Source organism: Symphodus melops, assembly GCF_947650265.1.
Source record: "Symphodus melops genome assembly, chromosome: 7".
Classification (NCBI taxonomy): Eukaryota; Metazoa; Chordata; class Actinopteri; order Labriformes; family Labridae; genus Symphodus; species Symphodus melops.
In genome coordinates, this window is record NC_136697.1 from 28,126,766 (window position 1) to 28,149,837 (window position 23,072).

General features: G+C 45.8%; 5 protein-coding genes across 5 annotated transcripts in view; 2 read left to right on the forward strand and 3 right to left on the reverse strand.

The window, feature by feature from the left end:
* The window catches only part of saga (S-antigen; retina and pineal gland (arrestin) a), a 12,437-nt gene extending 11,180 nt beyond the window's left edge, over window positions 1-1,257 (forward strand). The window contains exon 16 of the mRNA XM_079348577.1: window positions 209-1,257. Coding sequence (XP_079204703.1) covers window positions 209-335 — 127 coding nt within the window. The 3' untranslated portion in view covers window positions 336-1,257. The remainder of the gene's footprint in view (window positions 1-208) is intronic.
* A 165-nt stretch (window positions 1,258-1,422) lies between these two features.
* LOC306827045 (uncharacterized protein) lies at window positions 1,423-6,419 on the reverse strand. Its single transcript, XM_079348673.1, has 5 exons — window positions 6,398-6,419; window positions 5,313-5,700; window positions 5,114-5,194; window positions 4,047-4,127; window positions 1,423-3,757 (listed from the first exon to the last, which is right to left on the reverse strand). The coding sequence occupies exons 2-5, from the start codon at window positions 5,698-5,700 to the stop codon at window positions 2,865-2,867; spliced, it is 1,443 nt and encodes a 480-aa protein (XP_079204799.1). The 5' UTR covers window positions 6,398-6,419; the 3' UTR covers window positions 1,423-2,864.
* A 1,457-nt stretch (window positions 6,420-7,876) lies between these two features.
* On the reverse strand, window positions 7,877-19,102 carry dusp28 (dual specificity phosphatase 28). Its single transcript, XM_079348587.1, has 4 exons — window positions 18,751-19,102; window positions 17,908-18,309; window positions 17,677-17,817; window positions 7,877-7,922 (listed from the first exon to the last, which is right to left on the reverse strand). Exons 2-3 carry the CDS (start codon window positions 18,250-18,252, stop codon window positions 17,713-17,715), a joined length of 450 nt encoding a protein of 149 aa, XP_079204713.1. The 5' UTR covers window positions 18,253-18,309; window positions 18,751-19,102; the 3' UTR covers window positions 7,877-7,922; window positions 17,677-17,712.
* On the forward strand, window positions 9,458-13,620 carry proca (protein C (inactivator of coagulation factors Va and VIIIa), a). Its single transcript, XM_079348894.1, has 8 exons — window positions 9,458-9,600; window positions 10,119-10,276; window positions 10,972-10,996; window positions 11,083-11,193; window positions 11,566-11,706; window positions 11,833-11,951; window positions 12,037-12,154; window positions 12,950-13,620. Exons 1-8 carry the CDS (start codon window positions 9,531-9,533, stop codon window positions 13,516-13,518), a joined length of 1,311 nt encoding a protein of 436 aa, XP_079205020.1. The 5' UTR covers window positions 9,458-9,530; the 3' UTR covers window positions 13,519-13,620.
* Window positions 19,103-21,946: 2,844 nt separating the features above from the next.
* Window positions 21,947-23,072, reverse strand: part of vcpip1 (valosin containing protein (p97)/p47 complex interacting protein 1) — a 4,454-nt gene continuing 3,328 nt past the window's right edge. The window contains 1 exon segment of the mRNA XM_079347505.1: window positions 21,947-23,068. Coding sequence (XP_079203631.1) covers window positions 22,844-23,068 — 225 coding nt within the window. The 3' untranslated portion in view covers window positions 21,947-22,843.

Consider the following 23,072-nt stretch of genomic DNA (forward strand, 5'->3'; position numbering starts at 1 on the left):
AGTCTGAGCTCAGGGCTCCTCTGGATGTTAGCGTGACGGGCGCTCTGCTCCCGTTTGTACTTTTGTTCGACCAATCAGGGATCAGCAGGCTCGAAGTAGATCAGACGGATATCTGCACAAATCATAACAGTCTGACGAGTCAGTCAGTGCTCAGATTTCCTGACTTCCTTGAATGCATCCAGATTTTAACCTCTCCCCGTGTCTGCAGCGAGATGGAGGAGGAGCTGGAGTTCCAGGAGTTCAAGCGCGCCTACCTGAAGGGGATGATCGACGATGGCGATGAAGAGGACGGCAACGTGTCGGCCGGCGACGACATGGCGCCCGCAGAGAAATAGGAGGAGGAGATCGTCCAGCGCTCGAACCTGGTGACACTGGACGTTGGAGTCGCCTCAGAGTCTGTGCAAGAATAAAGTTAAAGGACCGTGCGGTGGTTTTACACGTTTTGGTGCCTTGCTCATTGACTTCACACTTCATCGGTTTGTTTACAATCCTGCAGAAATCAGCTCTGTGTTTACTTCAGTTATCTCAAATACAAACGTAAATAAACACGAGCTAACCTGCTGCTAAATCACAACAAATGTTCCCTGTCAGCTGGAGGGCTGCCTGCTGTTGCCATGGTGATTTCAGACGCTGTCTGTCACATTCAGACTTTTAACCCCTTTGACGCCTGTTGTTGCGAATTTGCATCAAACAGCTTCCGGTCCAAATGCTGCTAAAATAGCGTCCGCATTCCTCCGCGGCTAGTTGATGCACTTTCAATACAAACCTGGGAACCTTTAGCGAGCTTTAGTTTGTCATCGGACCAATCAGAGAAAAGAACACCATCCGTTTGATGTGCTATTTTTATGTAACATCTATTTATGTGCTATTGTTAAATGAACGTTCTCAACTTAATTTAGCATTTAGCATAATTTAGCATTTAGCATAATTTAGCATGTTTGAATGTTCTGAAAGCAGAAACATGTAAAAAAAAAAAAGTTTTAATACTTGGAAACAAATTCAGGCGTCGAGGGGTTAAAGACGCGTGTGTGAAAACACACTGAAGATGAAACTGTGAAGCGTTGTGCAGGCCACTCGTGTGTAACCACTGATACGCTCCTTGAACAGGTTAGACAGTGAGTCTTTGTGACGTCACGTAGAAGCTAGCTGTTAGCTTTGTTAGACAACAGTTCAGTTCCTGCAGAAACGTGTGGAGAGCTGAACGCTGTGAGTTAAACGTCTCGCTCTGGTTTAAAATAAAAGCTTGTTGACCCGTCATCGTGTTTCCTCTGATTCATGTCTCCGTGTAGTCTGAAGAGGACGACGTCTCATTAAAGTGTAAAATAACTATGATCATGTTTTGACTGAAGTCTGGTGCATCGGATGTGAAATCGGACAGACAGTGTTGAAGTTTGATCTTTAATAGAGACTGTTTGGAGCTTCCTGCTGACAGGATGTGTTCTCACACTGCAGTACAGCTGAACTTTGACATCATGGGATGAGTCAAGAAAAATAATCGACAAATTACATTTCTTACTTAGTTTTAGTTTATTTGCACATTTTTGGAAGGTGAGTCAGACAAAAAAAAAAAGAACAATAGTCGAACATAAAATAAATCACATGTGCAGGAGAGGAAGAAACCCACCGTGGGCTTATCTCAGAACCTCCCCTTTCAGCCCCGTGTCCATCTCACGCCTTTATCTGGACGGTGCGCCTGGGAGCGCTTACATGAAGCGCGTGTGTGTGCTGAGAGTAAAAGCTTTGCACGTCCCGTCCTGTCTCCATGACAACAGTCTGTTGACAACGGCCGCTGTATGACCGACACCGCTCCGTTTCTTTTAACTGCATGTTTTATAGCTCAGATTGATTTTTCCCCCCCCCCCCGTTTGGACACGGAGCGAGGACGATGTTGGCACAACGCCACATCCAGGAGAGGCAAAAATACGGGGAGTATCGTGTATTTCGAAAAGACGTGGAGACGTCAACAACGCCTTTCTGAAAAATTTTCAACTAGAGCTGCATGACTCATTATTTCTTAAAGCTAACCAGGTCCCCTCTTTGATGACCTGGTAGATCAGATCAGTACCAGGATTCCTCTAACAGACACCAACCACCGGCCTTCTTGATTTGGCTTTTGAGCCCCGTGTCCATTCGTCTCCAGACTTACAATTTTACGTGATGCTAAATTCATGCTTTCTCAGGTCTGTCTGCATGAAAAGACAAATCTGTTTTGTTTTTTTAAATATCGGTTTGTCAAATTCTGATTTGTCTCAACATGTCAGGAAATATTTTCAGGGCTTTTTCAACTCGGCATCAAGTAATTTCAGATGAACCACAAAGGCAATCGTTTGTTTGGCTGTTGGTCTGAACAGATCTTTATGGGTTCTCCAGATGTCTGAGACCATCCAGTACTTGTCAAGGGGTTTCAGTACTGGCAGAAAAGTTATAGGAACACCAAGTCGTCAAGCGGATCTTGGTGTTGCAATTAATACTGGTGCTATTATAAGGTCATTTACTGTTGGCGGAAAATTAGGCTGTTATTTCAGCTGATCCTTTCTTCCTTCAAGTCTCAAATACCATCATCCCCCATCTGAAAAAAGACCAAGATTTAGTGCATGAATTGGCGGAGATTGGAATATTAAATTTTAATCTGTGTGACGTCACATTTAGCACAGGAAAAGGCTAGCGTGTTCGAAAAATAAAATTGCTATTTAAAACAAACAGTGGGCAGTACCAGCTACAGGACTTGTGGAGAGCGTTCCTAGAATACCTTCCCCTTGGAACCTGCAGATATTTATACACTGATTGTTTGATTCAAGGTGTGCTGAAGCTTAATCTATAACTGCTTGACTGACTGGAACCCACTATGGTTAAAGGAGTGTGACTTAGGGACCCATCCACTTGTAGACATTCTTTGGTTTGGTTGGTGGCCAGAAATCCCTGGAAAAGGCCATTTCACAGGAGTCTGGGTACAGTAAATGCCCGGTGAACGTGCTGCTACTCTCAGAGTCAGTGTACATGCCGTTCGTGGTGCCATCCTTAACCAGCAGCCACACCTGGTCCATCATGCTCAGGTGAAGGACTATGGTTTGACTTGTGGTGGACTGATGAGTTGATTCTGTGTTAATGACCACCGGGTAGGAGTTGTGGAAGAGGCCGACCTTAAGAGTTCTTTGGTAAACTGCGAGGTTGTAGCTGAAGACATAAGTGCCATTGATGGGGGCCGTGTAAATCCCCATGTGCGGGTCAAAGTGTTCCTGTTGGTTGTAGTGGACAATTGGAAATGGAACAGGTTGTTCTTGCTTCGGATACGACTCATTGATGCTTGCAGAGAATGCTGATTGGATGGTTGGGGAGCAGGGTCCGGGTGGACCCATGTGACCCATCATGCCCTCATCACCTTTAGGCCCAGTAGGACCCTCTACACCCTGGGCACCTTTGTCACCTTTGTCTCCTGTAGGCCCAGTTTCTCCTTGGCTCCCATCAGTGCCATTTTTTCCATCGGTGCACTCGCACACCCCCTGCTCACCTTGATCCCCCTTAAGGCCATTTACCCCAGGGTCACCAGGTGTTCCCATGTCACCCTTGTTGCCCATTGCACCTTTGGGTCCGACAGAGCCTTTCAGCCCAGGTAGACCTCGAGCTCCAACTGGCCCAGGGGGACCTTGTTGGCCTTCTGGACCTTGGATAGTCTCACAGGAAGCAGGGCATGTGCCAGTTTCTCCTTGGGGTCCCTGTGCACCTGGAGGCCCTTCATCTCCAGGGTCCCCTTTTTCTCCTGTAGACACATGGAAAATATTTGTATTACAATTTAACTTAAAGTCAAGAGAGCAGAGAGAATCACTCCCATGATTCCCCACTACATCATCTTTTTGTTTTGATTAAGAGCCCCCTGGTGGCTGAAATTACATACTGTGCCTTTCAGTCAGGTTTCCAGGAGTTTAAAACATAAACAAAAAAATTAGTTTGAAATCTGAACCTTCCTTTTTCATTAATGATTCGTTGCACTCATAGCGGCGACACAAACAAGCCTTAATGATTCATTGAAGTGTCTGAAGAGTTTGAACCTTTGAAGCCTCGGCTGCCCTTCATCCCGACATAACCTGCAACGCCGGGTTGCCCTTTCAGCCCCATGTCGCCTTTCTGACCTGTGAAGACCAACAAGATGGAAGTTAGTACAAAGAAAAGATAAGCAAGACAACTTAACCAACCATCAGTTACTCCTGTCAACTATTTATAACTCTGAGAGACACACTGACAACTGTTTGGGCTTTCAGGTGGAACCAGTGGTTGGCGCCAAAACGATTTCTTCAGAAGACTTCCTTTACCAAACGCTACGATACTTTGAGAAGTGTCCTTAAAGGACAGAGAAGATCTACATTTCAACTAGCCTGTGAAATAATGAGACAACGTGTTTCTCCTGAGTCTCATTTTAACTGCTAATAAATAGTAAGGCCTTGTGCCCCGCCTGGCGTTTTCTCTGGGCAGAAAACTGAAAGTTGGTTTTTTAGACACGGAGCAAAGAGGATCTGGGTACAAGAGAGCAGGTAGTGGTTCTCAAGCTTTTTAAACTACATACCACGTAAATCTGTGTCTCCAAGTACCAAGGTTTTGGTAAACGTTAAAATGAAGTGTAGGCCTGTTTCTACACACATTTCATGCAGGAGGCAAATGTCTTCATAGAAAGAACATTATTTATTATTGACTGTTGGCAGCCATGCTGTAGGCTTACTAAAGCCTACAGCATGCACTAGAACAGGCACTAGAACAGGCACTAGAACAGGCACTAGAACAGGTTACACAATTAAAAAAAAGAGCAGAACAATGAAAACTTTATACCAACAACCTGTTTGAAAAGATTCAAGAAACTGGAAAAAACAGCGTCATATTTTGTAAGAAAAGTGAAACACTTTTGCTTTTCCTGGTCAGTCCTCGAGAGGAGAAGAAAACTTTTCCCCACCCCTTGTTCATGTGTGGTCACATCTTTCCCAAAAAGAAAACATTGACTGTTATTACAGATCGAGCAGTTGCTCCATCTTCTACACTTCCTGTTTCTTTCAGTGGCATCAATCTGCATCAGCACTTCTTTGGCTTTCTTATGATGGATTGCATCGCCCTTCGGTGTGCGACTTACCCTTTATCCCCTGAGTGCCTGTGTATCCTGGACGACCCTTGAAACCCATCAGTCCTCTCAATCCAGGACTCCCAGGTTGACCTGAGCAGAGATTAGAGTTCCATCAGTGTTTACAGCCAAATACATTGAATCTATACAAGTTTGCATCATCTGCATTAAAGATTTTACTGTATGATCAGTGATGAGGTTGTTTCCATACCTGGGGGGCCCCGGTCTCCGGTGTCTCCTTTTGGTCCCACGGTGCCCTTACAGTGCGAACAGATGCAGAACATAGGGATCTGATCGATTGGCGGGGGCACCGGCTGATTCATTATCATGTCACACATATCTGACGTGCTGGGTGGGGAGTACGGGTCCATGTTTGGAAACATCCGACCAGGGCCGGACGTCATGTTGCCATCTGTGGGCCACGGTGGGGGGGCCCCTGGAATCAAGCTACGAGAGGCAGGATTCCCGGCGGACGCCATTTCCTGCAACTCTTCGTCGGTATATGGAAATCCGGACCCTGATTCGTTGTTGGGGTCTGGAATCAGCATCGCTGAGCACAGGGAGAAGAGGACCAGGACTCCGTGCAGCCTCCGCAGCATCTAGCGGGAGAATCAGGAGATTATCACCTGAGACGAATCTGCATCTTTCTCAAAGCACATTAAGAACATGTAAAAGCACAGAAGCCGGTACCTTCGGCACTTTCTATTCACCAGCATACCGGTAGGATTTCTTATAGAGCTACAGCCTACTTTATAAATCTGCTTCACAGAGATGCAACGTCAAGACAGCACGTGCAAGCTGCAACCAGACAAGATTCACTGCAAACGGCTGCTTCACTGCGTTAAGCCTACGGGATAGATGGGGACCCCGACCAGGCTCGGAGCGCCACTTTTACCGTCTACTCTCCTTCATGAGGTCACGGCTCTCAATCAGATCATCAAACACTGATTACAATAAATCATAAGAGACTTCTTATCAACACAGAGAGTGGTGACAGTGCACAGTCAGTCCACATCGTTTCTTCAGGACCGATGTGGACTGAGATGAACCTTCTTTAACACCGACTCTGTTTGGACTCTAAAGCTGCAGATTTACGATTTGTTGGCCGATCAATGCATCACCTGATAAACAAAAAAACTCCAAGGAGAAGTCAAGAAATAAAGAATTACATGTGACTCAATTGTCTTTTATGGATTCTACTTTGCAGAAAACTAGTGGCAGCTGATTTTCCAGCCACCCTGAACGTCTCGTAGACGTGTAAAGAAAATGTGAAGAGGTGTTTTTGGAGGGACTTACCGCTCCGTCCGAGCCGCGCAGCATCATCTGGAGAAGATTTGTGTGAAGGTGAGCAGGACAGAGGCGGCTTTGATTAACTTATAAACCTCGCCCACAACAAAACGTCTTTCAGGTGGCGTCTCACCTGCAGACCCTGCAGACAAAAGCTGAGGGAGGGAGGAAATGCTCGTCTCTTTTGTCCTATACAGAAGGGGAAAAAAAGAACTGGGCCGCCTCCCTCCGCCGTGACCTCCTTCACCATGAAACAGCAAAATCATATTCAGAGCCGAAAGAGGAGATATGGTTTATCTCTCCATCGCTCTCCACCCTCCTCTTTCTCTCATCATTCTTTCACTCCCACCGCTCCTCCGTTAGTCATCATCGGATATCTCTGGACCTCGTCCAGTCCATTTGGCCAGTTTGCTCCCAGTTTGAGAAAACATGTGGCAACCTGGACAAACGTCTGTGAGATGATCCCCGTCACCTGAACATCCAGTCAGAGTGGAACTCATTCAGCGGTTCTCAACAGGTGGCTCCAGACCCAGAGATGGACCACAGAGACATTTTTTAGAGTTGCATTAAACATGTTTGTTTTTGTTCAGTTTCTTGCGTCTGTCTCATGTTTTGTCTCGACTGAGGTCCAAACTGAACAATTAGCCTCCAGTGAATGAATCTGATTGGTTGAACGATGTCAGACATTTGGATGTTGATTTTTCCGGGAGGACTTGGCGGTGGGTCCGGAGGCGAGACAAGTCGAGAACCACTGATGCTCTTCTGTCAAATTTTTCTTCGTCTCTTTCGGCGTTGATGTGCGATGAGAGCCAGCGACTGTAAACGGACATCCCGCTGTCACTCACGCCGCTCGTTCTCTTTAAGGCGCTGACACACCAGAACCAGTGGTGACGAAGGCCAACTCTCAAGTCGCTGTTCGTCATGGCCTAAAAGTTGCATTTGAACACATCGTAAAGACCCACCACCTCTTATGATCAGCACACACACGTGACAGGAAATAAGTCTCCACGCCAGCAGGTGGCGGTAGTTCTTCCAACAAAGGGAAACTGGAGGAAGAAGAATGTGGATATGTCAACGTTAAGATACGAGACAATCATTGATGCAAAGTTGAAGTCGTTCAGTTGCTTCTGTTTTTTGTTCTCGTGCGCTGATGTCTGATGATATCGTCTGTTATCATTTAATTCTCCACAGATCTCACTGATTGGTCCTTTTACATCTTTTTTTAAAACCTGCTTCACTAAAGAAACTCTCCATAAACCTGTTTGAACCAGACACATGAACAAACTGAGCTGTGTTGACAGAAGAGGAACACAGCGATCTTATCGTCAGAGAAGTTTATTTAGACTGAAACCAACAAACAGGAAGTCGGTTCTTTTGGAAAGATCAGACCCTCCTCGACACTTTCCAGAAGTGACACCATCGCTGAGTCGCCCCTGGAACCAGAGAGCGCTCCTTTATGTCCACGGGCCAGATTTGATTCAGGAGAATGAAAACAGTCGAGGACACAAAGGTAAACCGAGCCGAGGGAACGAGGCTGAGCAACAAAAGAAGACAAGAAGATGAATAGTTAGCCTTGATAGGTGTCCTGGTTTCCACCGCCGCCGGCCCTTAGCGGCCCCCTCCCCAGAGGCCGGCCCAGGTTTCACGCCTCGCAGTAAACAAACTTGCATTCTCAGAACATGTCTGCCGTGAAGAGCGGGGCGGGAAACCTGAGGTCATCCTCGCTGAGGCTGCAGAAATACAAAAACATACATGTGCGTTCCCCCGAGGGGAGGAAGGTCACGGCTTCAGAGGGTCGCGTGCTGCTTCTGACACACGTGTAAACGCTCACTGTGTTCAACAGGAAGAGGTGCACTTCCTGCTTCTTTGTATCTACGACTGGCACACCAATATGTCCGCTCGCTGTACTTAGAGTAACATCCATTCAACGCTGACATCGACGCCAAACAGGAGCGAGACGCGATTTGAATGTTTTATTTGTTTCTGTTGTTTTTAATGTCGCCTGTGAAACACTTTGAATCGCCTTGTTTATGCAACATAAATAATCAGCTTCACTACGTGCCAGAGCTGGAAATAAACCCGTCACTGGTTTTTACGCCCTGACGGGTGAATTTGCTCGACCTTCCAGTCTCTATTACTGGTAGATTTTTGAATCCACCAATCACAGCAGCAGGTGGGCGCAAACAGGAAGTTCCAACCCTGCTTCATAATAAGAGGGGACGTCGCTGTCCAAATGTCCTTCATACGTAGAACGCATCCTGCTGAGCTTCTTCTTGACACTCACAGTTATGTGCATGGCCTATCTGTTCATATGGAGGAGGCGGAGCTTATGACATATACAGCTGTCAGCCAGCAGGGGGAGCTCTGAATTTAACTTCACTTTTTGAGGAGCTGTCGTGTCGTCCATCTTTTTTACACACACTACTGTATGTGGACCCTTCAAAGAGTCTCCGTCAGGATGAAGACAGGACATCGTGAGCGCCGCCGATACACGAGCCACAGATCGATAGCCTTTGAAGAAACGAGGCTCATTTCAGAGGTAAGTGGGTGGAGAGTGTGTGTGTGTGTGTGTGTGTGTGTGTGTGTGTGTGTGTGTGTGTGTGTGTGTGTTGACAGAGTTGGCAGACGGCGTGGAGCTGCAGACTGTGGACTCTCAGTAAACACGGGCAGTTAGTCATTAACGCAGCAGAATCACAGCGAACCGTCTGCGGCTTCGATTCTTCACACGTAAGTCAAAAAATAAACTCTTCTCACGTCGTGGAATCGACTCGCACCTCTTCGTCTGGGTGTCGTGATGTGTTGGCTGTTAGCGGGACGTGATCCCGACTTTTGCTCCGGACTCTGCCGGCCTTAAAGGTCACGGGGGTCAACATTCACAGGGGTTCAAACAGGGATCACCTGGAGTCTGTGTGTTGTCATCTCAATAAGATCAACAGAAGCTGCAGAGATTTCAGATCTTCAAAGTGATGATTGTGTGTTTCTGTCTCGTCTGCAGCGCTGCCACTCATCGTCTTTACATCCCGCTTTAATCCGGTAAATTCACTCCGTCAGCTTCCTTTAAATGTGGATTATCAACGTGAATATTTGTGGGTAAATAAAAAAACACTGACTTGATTAAGGTGCTGCAGGTCTGAATCCGGTCATGTCCCGCCTCCTCCTGTGCCTGTCAGTCATCGTCGCTCGGTGGTCGGTGTCGGTGTCGAGTCTGTCAGGTGAGTCATGCGTAGGTTTAAAGTGCGAACCTTTATTTGACCAGCGGCAGAAAAACATTTTTAGACTGTGGTCATCTCCGCTCTCTGCAGATTTACATTTTGATTTATTGAAGCCTCTGTGAACTTAACGACTTATTGATCTCTATCAGTTTACCCAAATAAAAACAGCAGTCTATTATTGCAACTCCAGTGTTAATAAATGAAGCGTGCGTTGGGTGCAAAGAACTGCAGTTCCTCCAGTGTCCACTAGAAGCAAGCAGGTTGGAGCACGGAGCATCAGTTTAACACGGAGCAGACCGACAGGACAGGAAGTCAGACACTGAAACAAATTTAAAACATCCGGTTTATTTTCAGAATAAAACACTCGGTCTGTTTTTGTGTTTATGAAGGTTTTTACACGTTTTTAAATCATATCATCTCGCGCTGTCAGCGTCCATAAATAAGAAGCTCTATGCAGAAGATTTAATGTTGTTTACACATTAAAACACTAAACTACAACGTGTCCTGTGTTTGCTCAGTGTTCTCAGAGCCTCCGGACGCTCACATGCTGCTCCGCACTCGCCGGGCGAACACGTTCCTGGAGGAGCTGAAGCCGGCTTCTCAGGAGCGAGAGTGCAACGAGGAGATCTGCGACTTTGAAGAAGCCAGAGAGATCTTCCAAACCAGAGAAGCCACAGTGAGAGAGTTTCCCGTCGCTGGTCTCGAGCTTCGCTCGTGTGTTGACTTTGTGTCAGGGCTGATTGGGCTGCAACTTTCTCCTTTTAAACTTTTCCGATGTCGTACATGACACTGCTTTCTATTTCTACATAATCCTAAAAGTTTCCTCTTTGGTGAACGGACGTTTAAAGGGTAGGATGATCTCCATCGTGTTCATCATCATGGGTCAGTCTCTCTGCAGCTGCATAGACCCCAACTACTAAACTAAACGTGGGCAAACTTTCAGATCATGAGGTAAACGTGTGCCGGAGTAATCCCAGGAGGAGTCTGCAGAGGGCGCCACAGTTCCCGATAAGATTTTCACCAGAAGCTTCAAACATCTTCGTGAGCCGATGACATAAATTCTCTTCTGTCATCACTGGAGAGCAGATCTCTCCTGGCAGCCCCGCAGCGTTCTGCCACCCTGGATAGTGTTCAGACAGTTGGCCAATCAGAAGAAGGGAGGGGGAGGGGCTTAAAGAGACAGCAACTGAAATTAACTGTTTCATGCAGGAGCTGCATTGAGAGATTTTGCTGACACTTTGATTCGATCGACCTCAAGCCGCCAATCACAAGCTTGTCCACTGCGCACGTTTGTCCATCGTGACCTCTGACCCTGCAGGTTCAGCCCGCCGACCAGTTTTAACTGTCTTTCTTGTTTTTGTGTGCTTCCAGCTGGAGTTCTGGACCGTGTACTCAGGTATGAACCTGTTCAATCCTCCTCATGTAGTCTGAAGCTGAGTCTTCACTCATGATGGACTTCTTGTTGACCTCGCCTTGTTTCAGATGGGAACCAGTGTCACTCCCACATGTGTGTAAATGGATCCTGTGTGGATATGTACCAAGACTACGCCTGCCGCTGTAACCCCGGGTACGAGGGGAAATACTGCAACCAACGTGAGTCTGACCACGCTGATCAGAAAACTGAAGAAGCACTCACAGAATAGAACGTTTTTTTAAAGGAGATTTTAAAGTTAAGGACACCAAAGTTTCTTGCCTAATTTATAATGAAAAAAATTTTTTTTCTAAGAAGAATGGACCCATTCACCAGTCACTTTATTTACAGAAACATCTGAAAGTTACTGTCTAATTTAATGACAACAAAATGACTGATAGTGACTTCAAATGTCTTTTTTTCAAATCAAAGAAATGAAAGTAGTAATATGCACGTCTGACGATGCCATCGCATCCTGAATCAGCGAGCGCTCCAGGTCGTGGCGTCTGGAGCGCTCACTGACTGAGTAAATATCTTCTTCTGTTGCGGTTCAGCTGTCACGGCGACCAACTGCTCCGTGGACAACGGCGGCTGTGACCACGAGTGTTTGGAGAGCGAGGACGGCCTGTCGAGGAGCTGCAGCTGTGTGAACACGTACACCCTGCACGCCGACTCCAAGAAGTGTGTGCCGAAAGGTGAGTATATGTGTCCGCGTCAATCGTTTCCTTTTCTTTCCCTTGAACAGTCGAATAGTTCAAACACCACCTCTCTCTCTCTCGCCCTCTCTCTCTCTCTCGCCCTCTCTCTCCGTTTCCCGTCAGGTCAAAACTCCTGTGGTCAGCTCCTGATCGGCAGGTCGTCGTATTCCAAACCGATGGACGGTCTTCTACCCTGGATGGTGGGAGGGGAGGTCGGAAAGAAGGGCGAGAGTCCCTGGCAGGTAACACAAGCTACAACACGTCATGCTATGCTAACACCTAAAAAAAACAAACAACAGTTTGACTTGACTGGGTTTCTGCTTGCAGGTGCTGCTACTGAACGCTTTAGGCCACTTTCACTGCGGAGGCGTCCTGATCGATGAGAGCTGGGTGTTGACCGCCGCCCACTGCCTGGAAAACAACTTGAGGTTCAGAGTACGGCTGGGTGAGTGTCGGCTAAAGCACTGCTCAGACACAAGACAATTCACAGTGCTTTACAGACACAGCTAAAGGAGAGAATGCAACAGAGTCATCAGTGTGTGACACTATTTCTGTCTATAAAACAGCAAAGTCATCCACAGAACTTCCCAACAGGAATGCTAACTTTTATCAAGAGTAGGAATCTTAAAGTTTGACCCCTCACAAGCGACCAAAAGCAAACGTCAACATTTTCATTGTCTCACCAATAAGCATTTAGTATCAATAACGTATTCCAGGTATTCCCCGACTTTGAGCCGCTATCACAGATTTTTCTACAGGAGTTGGAATTAAATAGTTTTACATGTTGTTATAAAACAGCTTTACATTTGTGAAGAAATCTATTGGTACAGAATAAATATCTGACAAAATTTTCTTACTATTAAAAAATTGTGTTCATTATTTTTCAGTAAAAATAGTAAAATAATCATTGATAGCTAGTTCGATAATTCTAGCTAATTCTTCCTCTTGTGCCGCCTGGAGGGAAGTCTACAATAGTATGGACAGTTTATATAATATATTCAGGCTAAAAAATTATCATCATTAGAGCGCAAGCGATCATGCTAATTATCTCAAATATCTTAACGTTAGCTAACGATAGTTAGCTAACGTGATGTTAACGGGCCGTGATGTTTGTTAAAGGTGGTAACGGAGAGTGAGAACTTCTTCTTAGTGTGCAGCAGTCAGAAACCTTTCCAGTCCACCACATGGGCAGTTCCAAGTGTGTCCTGATATCCGATATCCTGCCAATGTGTTTTGTCAGGTGACTACGAGCGTTTCCGGGATGAAGGCACAGAGGTCACTCTGAGGGTCATCAAGACCTTCAGACACCCAAACTACGACAGCAGCACGGTGGACAATGACATCGCCCTACTGCGCCTGGAGACGCCGGCTCAATTCTCCGATTACATCCTCCCGGTCTGTCTGCCGGAGCGCTCCATGGCAGAGCGGGTGCTGCACCTGAACGGCACCCTGACCGTGGTGACCGGCTGGGGCAAAGAGGACCTGGATAGCGGTCGTTTCAGCTCGGCTCTCAACGTCATCAAAGTCCCGCTGGTGGAACACCACGTCTGTGCCCGTCACATGACCAACAACATCACCGATAACGTGCTCTGCGCTGGGAACCTAGGGCAGAAAACAGACGCCTGCGAGGGGGACAGCGGCGGACCCATGGTCACCCTGTACCGGGACACGTGGTTCTTGATTGGCCTGGTGTCATGGGGCGAGGGCTGCGGCCAGATAGACAAGCTGGGTATCTACACCAAGGTGTCCAACTATAACGAGTGGATCCAACAAGTGAAAGACGAATGGGACAAAGCTCATCACCCTTGATAACCCCCGAGAGTCTGAACCACCTCGACCCACAAAAATCGACCCAGAGTCTGATCCTCAGTTCATCAAAAATGTAACACTTTATAAATGATTCTGTCCCAACACGCCTCAGTTTCCTCTTTCTGTCCGTGTCATTACCCCTTACCCCATAAGCTATGCTAGCATGGTATGGTATGTAGTTCCACCAGTGTCCACTAGAGTCTGTCTCCTGCAGTGAGTCAGTCTCCATAGAGCTCTATGTTAAAATGTCCAACTGTACAGCTGCAGTTCCTCCAGTGTCCACTAGAGTCTGTCTCCTGCAGTGAGTCAGTCTCCATAGAGCTCTATGTTAAAATGTCCAACTTTACAGCTGCACTTCCTCCAGTGTCCACTAGAGTCTGTCTCCTGCAGTGAGTCAGTCTCCATAGAGCTCTATGTTAAAATGTCCAACTTTACAGCTGCAGTTCCTCCAGTGTCCACTAGAGTCTGTCTCCTGCAGTGAGTCAGTCTCCATAGAGCTCTATGTTAAAATGTCCAACTTGACAGCTGCAGTTCCAAGAAATGTGATAATACCCTTTTTTGATGCATCAGTGGAAAAAAAACAAAAGCTGAATCATTAATAATAAACACGTCATACCTTTAATTCAGTTTTAATGGTAAGTCTACTACAGACATTAGCACGACAGTAGTCTGAGAGAGCTCACACTCAGGCCCTGTACATTTTATCTTCACATACAGTATACACTTACAATGAGGTCTGACACATTAAGATTTACTTTACATTATTGCTTTTTATTCTGCACTAAGCACCACAAAATGAAGAGCACACACCTGAGAGTGTCACACACGAGGAACATCCAGTAACAGCGATTGATTCAGAGAAAACTTGCAATAATAACTGTAAGCAGCTTTAGCATGAAGCTAAGCTACCACAAAGTCCTCTTTTTCTTAACGTACAACATTCAAAATTGTGTAGTTACAGTAAATCATTAAAATGTAGTATAGTTTCAATATTACTGTTTAGGACAACTTACTCTAAGCTACTATATTGTTACTGCTAAGGAGACTGTTTATTGCCTTGCACTCGCTGTCTTTACTATTTACTATTGTCTTAACTTTAAGCTAGCTTTGTTTTCCTGAATTTAGCTAGCTATTTACCTGTTTTTCTATTGATTTAGCCAGCTAGCCAATTTGACTATTTGCCTTTACTTTTAGCTAGCTGCTATTATTTTCCTCAATTTAAGCTAGCTTTTGTGTTTTTTCATGACTTTAAGCAAGATCGCAGCGCCCCAATTTTCTTTCGACATTAGCTAGCTATTGTGACTGATTTTCAATTGATTTAGCTATCTGTTTTTACTATACCATGACTTTTAGATAACTATTTCACCTGTTTTGCTTGCTTTGAGCTAGCAATTTCAACGGTTTACCGGTTCAGCTTTTTTAAAATAATTTTTAGCCAACTTTTTGGCCCTTCGTGGTTTAATTTCAGCTCATTAATGGGCTCAGCGATGCGGTTCAGGAAGTAAAAATCAATTTATTTTCACCATAGTGGATTTGATTATTTGTCATGATGTTACAAAAACCATCACAGGTAGACTGACCACGAGCTACCTGAGTGTGAAACAACAGGTTTACGCTCCTTTAGGTGGTCACATAAACAATCGTATATTTGGAATAAACGAGAAAAAGAAACACAGTATTTACTATTAACCATTTAATGTAGCTTAAGTTCTTATTTTGAAAACATTCAAACCAGATGTTTTCTGGTTATTTAAAAACAAACTAAGACTACAGACCAAAACACAGACTAGATTGGCTTGTTTCACATCTTGCGGGTCGGTTCTGGTCAGCCAAATTCACCTGCAGCAAACTACACTGCAAACTTTGTGCTTATTATGGACTGTCTTAATTACGCGAGATACATTCTCATTATGAAGTGCGTCTTACTTTGATGACATTCAAAGTAACACTGCACAACTGGATATGATGACCAAGCCAGCAGCGACCCTTCAGATTAATTGGTGTCACTTTGGATGTTGGATTTAATGTGGATTCAGGAGCGAACAAACAACTACTGTGTTAGAGGAGCACAGGTCGGGTACAATCACTTCTATCTGAAGCAGTTCCACTGCCCGCTTCCATCGCTGCAACACCTGTTCACCTGATAACTGCTCTCATATCTGGCAAACCAAGGGGCGTCCAAAACGGCCTTCAAAGCCCCGCCTACCTTCTCTGGTCCAATCAGATCCAGAGCATTCAGGAGCAGAATCTAAAGTTAGAAGGAGGACATACTGGCTGCTGCTTTGTTGTCAGAGAAGCTTCAACACAGCAGGTTTCCTTCACGTCTGATATTCAGTTTACCGTCATGGAGAAGGAAAGAAAATATAAACGGTTAAATAAATTAAATCTGGAAATTTTGACTTTTTCTTCAGAATTAGATTTGTTAATAGTCTTAAGGTAAAGAGTAAAGTTAATAATTAAACTGATTGATGTAGCACTAAAATAAATACCTGCATTCTTAACTTGCTGTATTATTTGTGCCTGAAAATAATCCTGCATAAAGACATTACAAAAATAATCAGAATTTTTAAAAAGAACCCCGAGATTTTGTTAAACGCAGAAATATAATAAAAATAATCTGACTTTTTTTAAAAGTAACTCAGTATATCCTCTCCTGTTAGAACTTATTTGCAAAAATACATTTCTGAAATATCTTAAAAACTTATTGCTGTTGTTTCAATGTGAGTTAAAAAAAAAAAGACAAAAAGTAGAAATCATCATGTCCATCACTTTCTATGAAAATGCCTCCCTCTTGAGGTAGACGTGTGAACTGCAACCAAAGTATTGCATGGAACTTCAATGTGGCCAGAAATCAACAGAAACATGAATCTTTCCCTGACACCATGACTTCAACATCACATGACCTGCTCGACAGAAGGACAGTTCATATTACCAAAATATTATGTACAAGATTATTGCAAGAAAGGAGGATTGATTAGGAAATATGCAGATTCATTTTAGTCATAATAGGCTCAAAAAATTTACAAACATCTTACTTAGACCAGCAACTCCTATTTTATTAAAGGGGAAATTCATGTTCCCATTTACCGTCAATTTTACCTCACAGGTAACAGGAAGTGTTGGTCTACCTCGTCCTTAATCAGTTTGTGTTACAGAAACGTTGTGTTGGTTCTGAGGTTAACTTTTAAAAAAACAAATTCATACAATAACGAGTGGAGGCAGCTGTAGACCAGCAACTCCTGCGAGAGAAAGTGTTTTTTTGAGAAGTTTCTTTTGTGTCAGATTTAAAGAGCAGAAACATCGTGGGAGTTGCTGCTCTACCTCGGCCTTGATTGGTTGATTCGTAGGCGTGTGTGTTGTTTTGATTTTTACATTGAGATCTAACACCTCACAAATCAAACACACAATCACACAAACACAAAACTGTTTGAAGGATCAGCAGATAAACAACTCCCACTTCCTGTGACATCACAGCAGACGGCGTCGATGTGACCCCGTGGGTCAGAGGAGTTGCTGCTCTACCTCTGCGTTGTTGTTGTTCAATGTTACTTTGATGTCTTAATGAGCGAGTCCTGAAGTCGGCACAACATTTACCTGAACACGTTTAAATCCAGGGACAGGTGTTCAGACTCGCCGCCGTTTGATAACCACGAGGCGGGAGTTGCTATTCTGACCCTCATCGTAAGAGTCAACACAACCATTTATACGGCGTTAGACTAAAATAATAATAATAATAATAAAAAGCCCTGATAGAGAAAAAGTCACAGTTTGTAAGTCTACATGTTTTTACTAAGAGAGACGTGAAACCGTCATGGCGGCGTCGCTTTTTAATCCGCTGATGTCACTAGCGTGCAGCGTAAAGTGCGTTCAGAACATTTAAAGGGAGCGTTGTGCTTTAGTCTCTTTGTCCTCGTCTCTCCGTCTCTCCGTCTTTAAGGTCAAACGTGAAAAAGCTGCTGCCATGTTTCCTGCTCATTTTCTATTTGTGCCGGGTTTTTATTGCGTGTGATTGTGAAGCTCGCCACGCCTGAAGCGCGTCTAAAACACGATGTGTAACTAAAGCTGCCTCGTCTGAAGCCCTGACTTAAACGTTTTTTTTAAACCTGTATCACAGTGACGAGAGAGAGAGACGAGCGGAGAGAGAGGAGCGAGGTTCACCTGGAGCGATGACGTCATCATCCAGCCGTCTGCCCGTCACTTGGCGTCTCCGCGTTTCTTCTTCAGCTCCTGCTCGTACCGCTGCAGCTGCGACATGAAGCCGGGGTTCGGCTCGATGACGTGGCGAGCCGTCTTCACCTTCTGGGGACAGAAACAGAGAACCGTTTAGAGCTCTAGGTGAACTGGATCAGCGCTGATCCAGGATCGGGAGGATCCAGATTTACTGAGCACCTGTAACGCCTCCGTCAGCGTCAGTTTACGGTGTTTCATCAGGTACGCGACGCAGACGGTGGCCGAGCGGCTGCGCCCGTTCTTGCAGTACACGACGCTGCGACCGCCGCGGTTCTCCTCCTTGTGGATGGCGTCGGCGCAGCGGTCGAAGTGCGCGTACAGGTCCTCGTTGGGGTCGTCGTAGACGGGGATCTGCAGCTTCTTGATGTCGGCGGAGGGAAACGGCTGCTGCTTGGACACGTTGATGCAAAGCGTCACCGCCTCCTGCTGGAGGAGGTCGTCGCTGCAGGCCGAGCGGGCGTTGCTGATGAACAGACACTTGGTGACTTTGCACAGCTGCAGCATCCTGCAGATCTGACCCTCACAGGCCTCCGTACTCGGGCAGGGATGTTCAAGGACAACCTGCTCGGAGAGAAACACATTTTAAAATGGGTGTGACGTCTGACGCTGAATTTAGGTCAATTAATTATCATCATTAAAATACAAAAATCTCCTTTAAGTGTCATCACTGAATTAGTTGATTAATCAAAATTCAACCATAAAATTAATAAAATTTGTTTTTATGAGAACTTTTTTTATCTAATTATTTTAATGTTGCTACTTCTCTTTCTCCTGGGAGGTCATTGAAAAAAACAAAACCAAATATCACAAATATCTCAACAGCTGCTTTAAAAATCAGAATCTAAAAAAGACAAATCCAGCTTCAGTGACTCAATTCACAACAATCAGATAAATAAAGTTAATAAGAAATAAACAGATTAATATGATTAGACCGCATTAAAAACAAACAAAACAAAAAAAACCTTGATATCCGACAGAGGCAGCGGTCATTGAACGCCTCACCTCTACACAAGGACAGCGTGACTCTCGTGCAGCTCTCTCTCATAGGACAGGTGCTGTTCAGGTGTTTCCTGTCTCCTCGTGCAGACGGAGGACTGAAGAGGTCAGGTCTGCCCCGGTCTCCTCAGGTCTGGTGCTGGTTCTGCTCCCGGTCCTGGTCTTGAGTCCTGAGTCTGATCCGAGCACCTCTGATCTATTTACAGCCGCTCACAGCTGCTCTGCTCCGGGTCCTAAAGCCCGCCACATATTCAACGAGCGGGGAGTCACGTGACCACATTCAGATTGTTTTGGTACAGAAGAAGACTTTAACCTTGAAATGTTTTTGGTCTTATTTACAACATTACACTTAAATATTATTGTTCACGATTTTAACCTTCAAAACTTCAATTTTACAAATCTAAATTTTTAAATTTTAAATAAACTCGTCAATTTTGACTTTTTAATTTGACATTTAATTTGTTCTGGTAAATTCACAAATTTAATCCCTAAAATTCAGAAAAAAATGCAAACTTGAATTTGTCAAGAAAATCGTTCCCGTTATTCAGACATATTTTATCTCGTTAATTTAAAAAAATATATATTTTTTAAAAGATTTGTGTTTTTACACTTGAATAAAAAAACAATTCTGTCGTCTTTAAGTGTCTTAAAAGATATTAAAATATATATTTTAAGACACTTTTAACTTTTAACACATTTTAACTGAAATGTGACGTGAAACCGACGGCGGCCCAAGAAAGTCAAACATTCACCAACGTCGTCAGAAATCGGACGTAAAAATCGGTCAGTGACGACAAAATACAAAAACCAGTGAAGGAAGTGATTTTATTATCGGGGTTGAAAATCCGTCACACATGCAAACAGCGATGTCGAAGCCATGTATCGTCGAGTATTTTATTAGCAAACCAGAGAGAAGTAAACAGGAAGTGAACAATCCGTGTCTGTACAGAGTATTCTACAGTATTTACTATAATACAGCTGGATTACAATTCATCAGTACAGCAGTCACAGGGGAACAAACTTCAAGGCCGCCACAGCAGCAAGCTTTAAATGTCTTCCTTCTGATTGGTCTGAGCCGCCGAGCGCTCTCCTCTCTCTGACAGACGATGATGCTAACTAGAGAAAGCTAAGCCCCGCCCCCCGACCCCCAAAAGGAAAAAACCAGAGCTTCAGATTTACATTCAGATAATTATGTTTGATTTGAGGTTTTTTTCTGACCAAACCAGGAAAAGGTCAAAAGTGTAAATTAATCAAGTCCCCCCCCCCGCCGCAAAAAAAAGACCCAGGGCGCGTCCAGAGGGGTCACTAGAGGGCTGATTGCGCCGTCCCAACGATCCTACACTGTGATTGGCTAATTCCCCTGTCAGAGGGGGCACTCTTTATTGGCTGCTATTATTGCAGATCAAAGATATTTTTTGCACGCTGAATGGCGAGCAGGAGTTTGTTAAATAGTGACATCGTCTGTTTGAGTCATTAAAGATGTGTCGGCTTCCTTTACCCACTTTGTAAAGTCGATACGTGAAGTAGGATAAATAATTGATTTGTATTTGGCCCTGCATCAGTCAGCACCCTGGTCGGACCCCCCGGACTCTAAAAAGGTCTGGACACGCCCCCTGTCCCGGGTCCTGGGTCCTGCTGTCCAGTTAACATGGTTAAGATCAACCTGATCCAGGAACAGTTCTATAAAGACGACTGAATCCAGATCATCCAGAGCTCTAACTCAAGGACTTCACACTGTGTCCACAGGGGGGCGCCAAAACCCACACAGCTCCTCAAAGCTGCTTCAAATTAAATGTTTAACGTCTGATATGTAAAAAGATGACATCATGGCGTCCTCCTCGCAGGAGGAGGAGCGTCCTCAGCACGCTGCTCAGAGGGAAGAGGAACAACGAGCTCACATTTCAACACATTCAGAGCAGTCGGGTCACACAGCCACTGTTTTCAAAGAGATCGTGTTTCATGGAGTCAAGACGTGCGGCGCTTTAATCCTCGACGCTTCATGTAAACACGGGGTCGAACGTTTATATCGAGAGGTTGTTAGGAAGTGCTGTGGCGTGTCAGCTTTGGGCTTCCGTAGAGTTTAAAGACGGGTTGGTCATCTGTTTAAAAGTAGCATTCCCTCAGTGCTCCGTCTGCACCCGCCCCCCTCTAAAGCCACGCCCCCTCACTCACATGCACGAGGCCTGTGATTGGTTCATCAGATTGGTACCTCATGGCATTGACACTGGTTGTTAGTTTTTACAGACTTACAAACAGATACAGATGATGAATTTACTTTGATCTTTTTTCAGAGAACCTGAGTTATTAATTTCAGTCAGGACCTAAAGACGGTTTCAACCAAAGTCTTAGAAGGTGGATCTGAAGGAAAATGGCCGACCATGACTGAAGATGTTTTTCTGTCAGAGCAGAAATGAACCCAGACTCGTTTTTGTCCCTCTGATAAAATTCAAAGTTTGAAGGAAACAAACTTGTTGGATTAATGTTGATAAATTGAAAAGCAGAAACTGAACTGATCGTTTTATTCTCCTGATCTCGGCGCTCTCTGGATTCTGAATCACACAAGTTTGTCTTTAAAGAGTTTAAGGCCGAGCGCCACGTCGAGCTCCTCCGGCGGCGCTCCAAACATTCAGAGAGAAACACGGCGTGTCCTCCGTCAGAGTCGAGCTTAAGGTCGTTTTTATGAAACGGAGGGAGGGGGCGGGGTTTAGTTAAAGGAGATGCTGCTCTGCCTCTTTCACAATCTGTTCGTTTGTTTGTTTGTTTGTTTGTTGCAGATTCTTCATCAGCTCCCGTGTGAGAGTTTTAAACAAAAAAAAAACAAAAAAATCACTCAATAACAGGAGGAAACCAACCAATCAGGGCGGAGGTAGAGCGGCGGCGTGATGTCACAGATGTCCGTTTTAATAAAAAGGTGTCAAAAACAACGGGAGCCTGTCAGGGACCAAAACCAGGACTTTGATTCTGTGGAGGATTACGTTACGACCCGGGTTAAAGAAAGCTACATTTGCATCCCAACCTTTTTTTTTTTGTTTTTTTGTTTTTGCATCTTTTCGAGACAAAAGGAAGAGAAATAAAAAAACGATCTGGAAGGAAAGATATTTTTACTGAACATAAATCATCATCCTGCAGACACACAAAGACACAGGAGGGTGAAACTCACTCTGAACGCAGCTCCATCAGGATAAAGTCAGAGTGTGGAGCGCTGCAGGTCCTCTCCTCGCCTGCAGGGGGCGCTGCAGGTCCTCTCCTCTCCTGCAGGGGGCGCTGCAGGTCCTCTCCTCGCCTGCAGGGGGCGCTGCAGGTCCTCTCCTCGCCTGCAGGGGGCGCTGCAGGTCCTCTCCTCGCCTGCAGGGGGCGCTGCAGGTCCTCTCCTCGCCTGCAGGGGGCGCTGCAGGTCCTCTCCTCGCCTGCAGGGGGCGCTGCTGCTCATCATCACGCGCCCCACTTTAACTGATGGAGATCCAGAGTTCAGTCGGCGCTGTGCAGGCTGAAGGTGGAGAAGCAGATTTGTGGGCGGAGTTAAAGGCGATGATGCGTACAGACGCTTGGCGCACTTTTTTTTTTTAAAAAGGAAGCATGTCGACGTTGACGCCGCCGCCGCCGCCGCCGGGCGTCCAGCGGCTCTCCTCCTCTCGTTGGCAGATTAAGACTCGGAGGATTCTTCTATCTACAGGAATGAGTCCGAGCCCCCCGAGCGCGTCCTTATAGCCGGACGTCTTCAGGTGGGGCTCGCAGGGTTAAAGGTCGCTTCCTGTCGTTTTTTACGATACATCATCACGCCAGGACGACGCTTTATCCTAAAAAAAGGCAAAATAATTTCTGTCAAAGCAGCGATCAAACGTAGTGAGGCTCACAGAGTGTGTTCCAAAGTGCAAAGAGTGTCAAACACGCGCGGCGACTGGGTGATGATGTATCGCTGGCCCCGCCCCCTTTTTTCCTGACTGCGCTGCAGAGAGCGAGCCGCGGACGCTCTGAAGTCATGCATGACGACAACGAAACACCATGAAGGCCGAAGCTGGAGGATCCCACCTGAGCCGCCGTGACCCCGGGGGGGGGGGGGAGGGGCTGCGGGGGGGCGGGGCTTGGGGGTCAGGAGGGATCAGGAGTGGTCCATGGGTTCGGAGGCGTTGCTCGGAGCGGCGTCCTGACTATCCATCTCTTCCGGCTCCTCCTCCTTCCCGTCTGTTGTCCCGCCTCCTGTCGCTCCTGCCGCCGCCGCCGGAGGTTCGTGGGTGGCGGTTTGGCTCCCGCTGGTCTTCGCCCCGCCTGTCCGCTCCTGGCTGGCTCCGCCCCCTGTGGCGGTCTGCTGCTCCCGGAGGTGGCGCTCC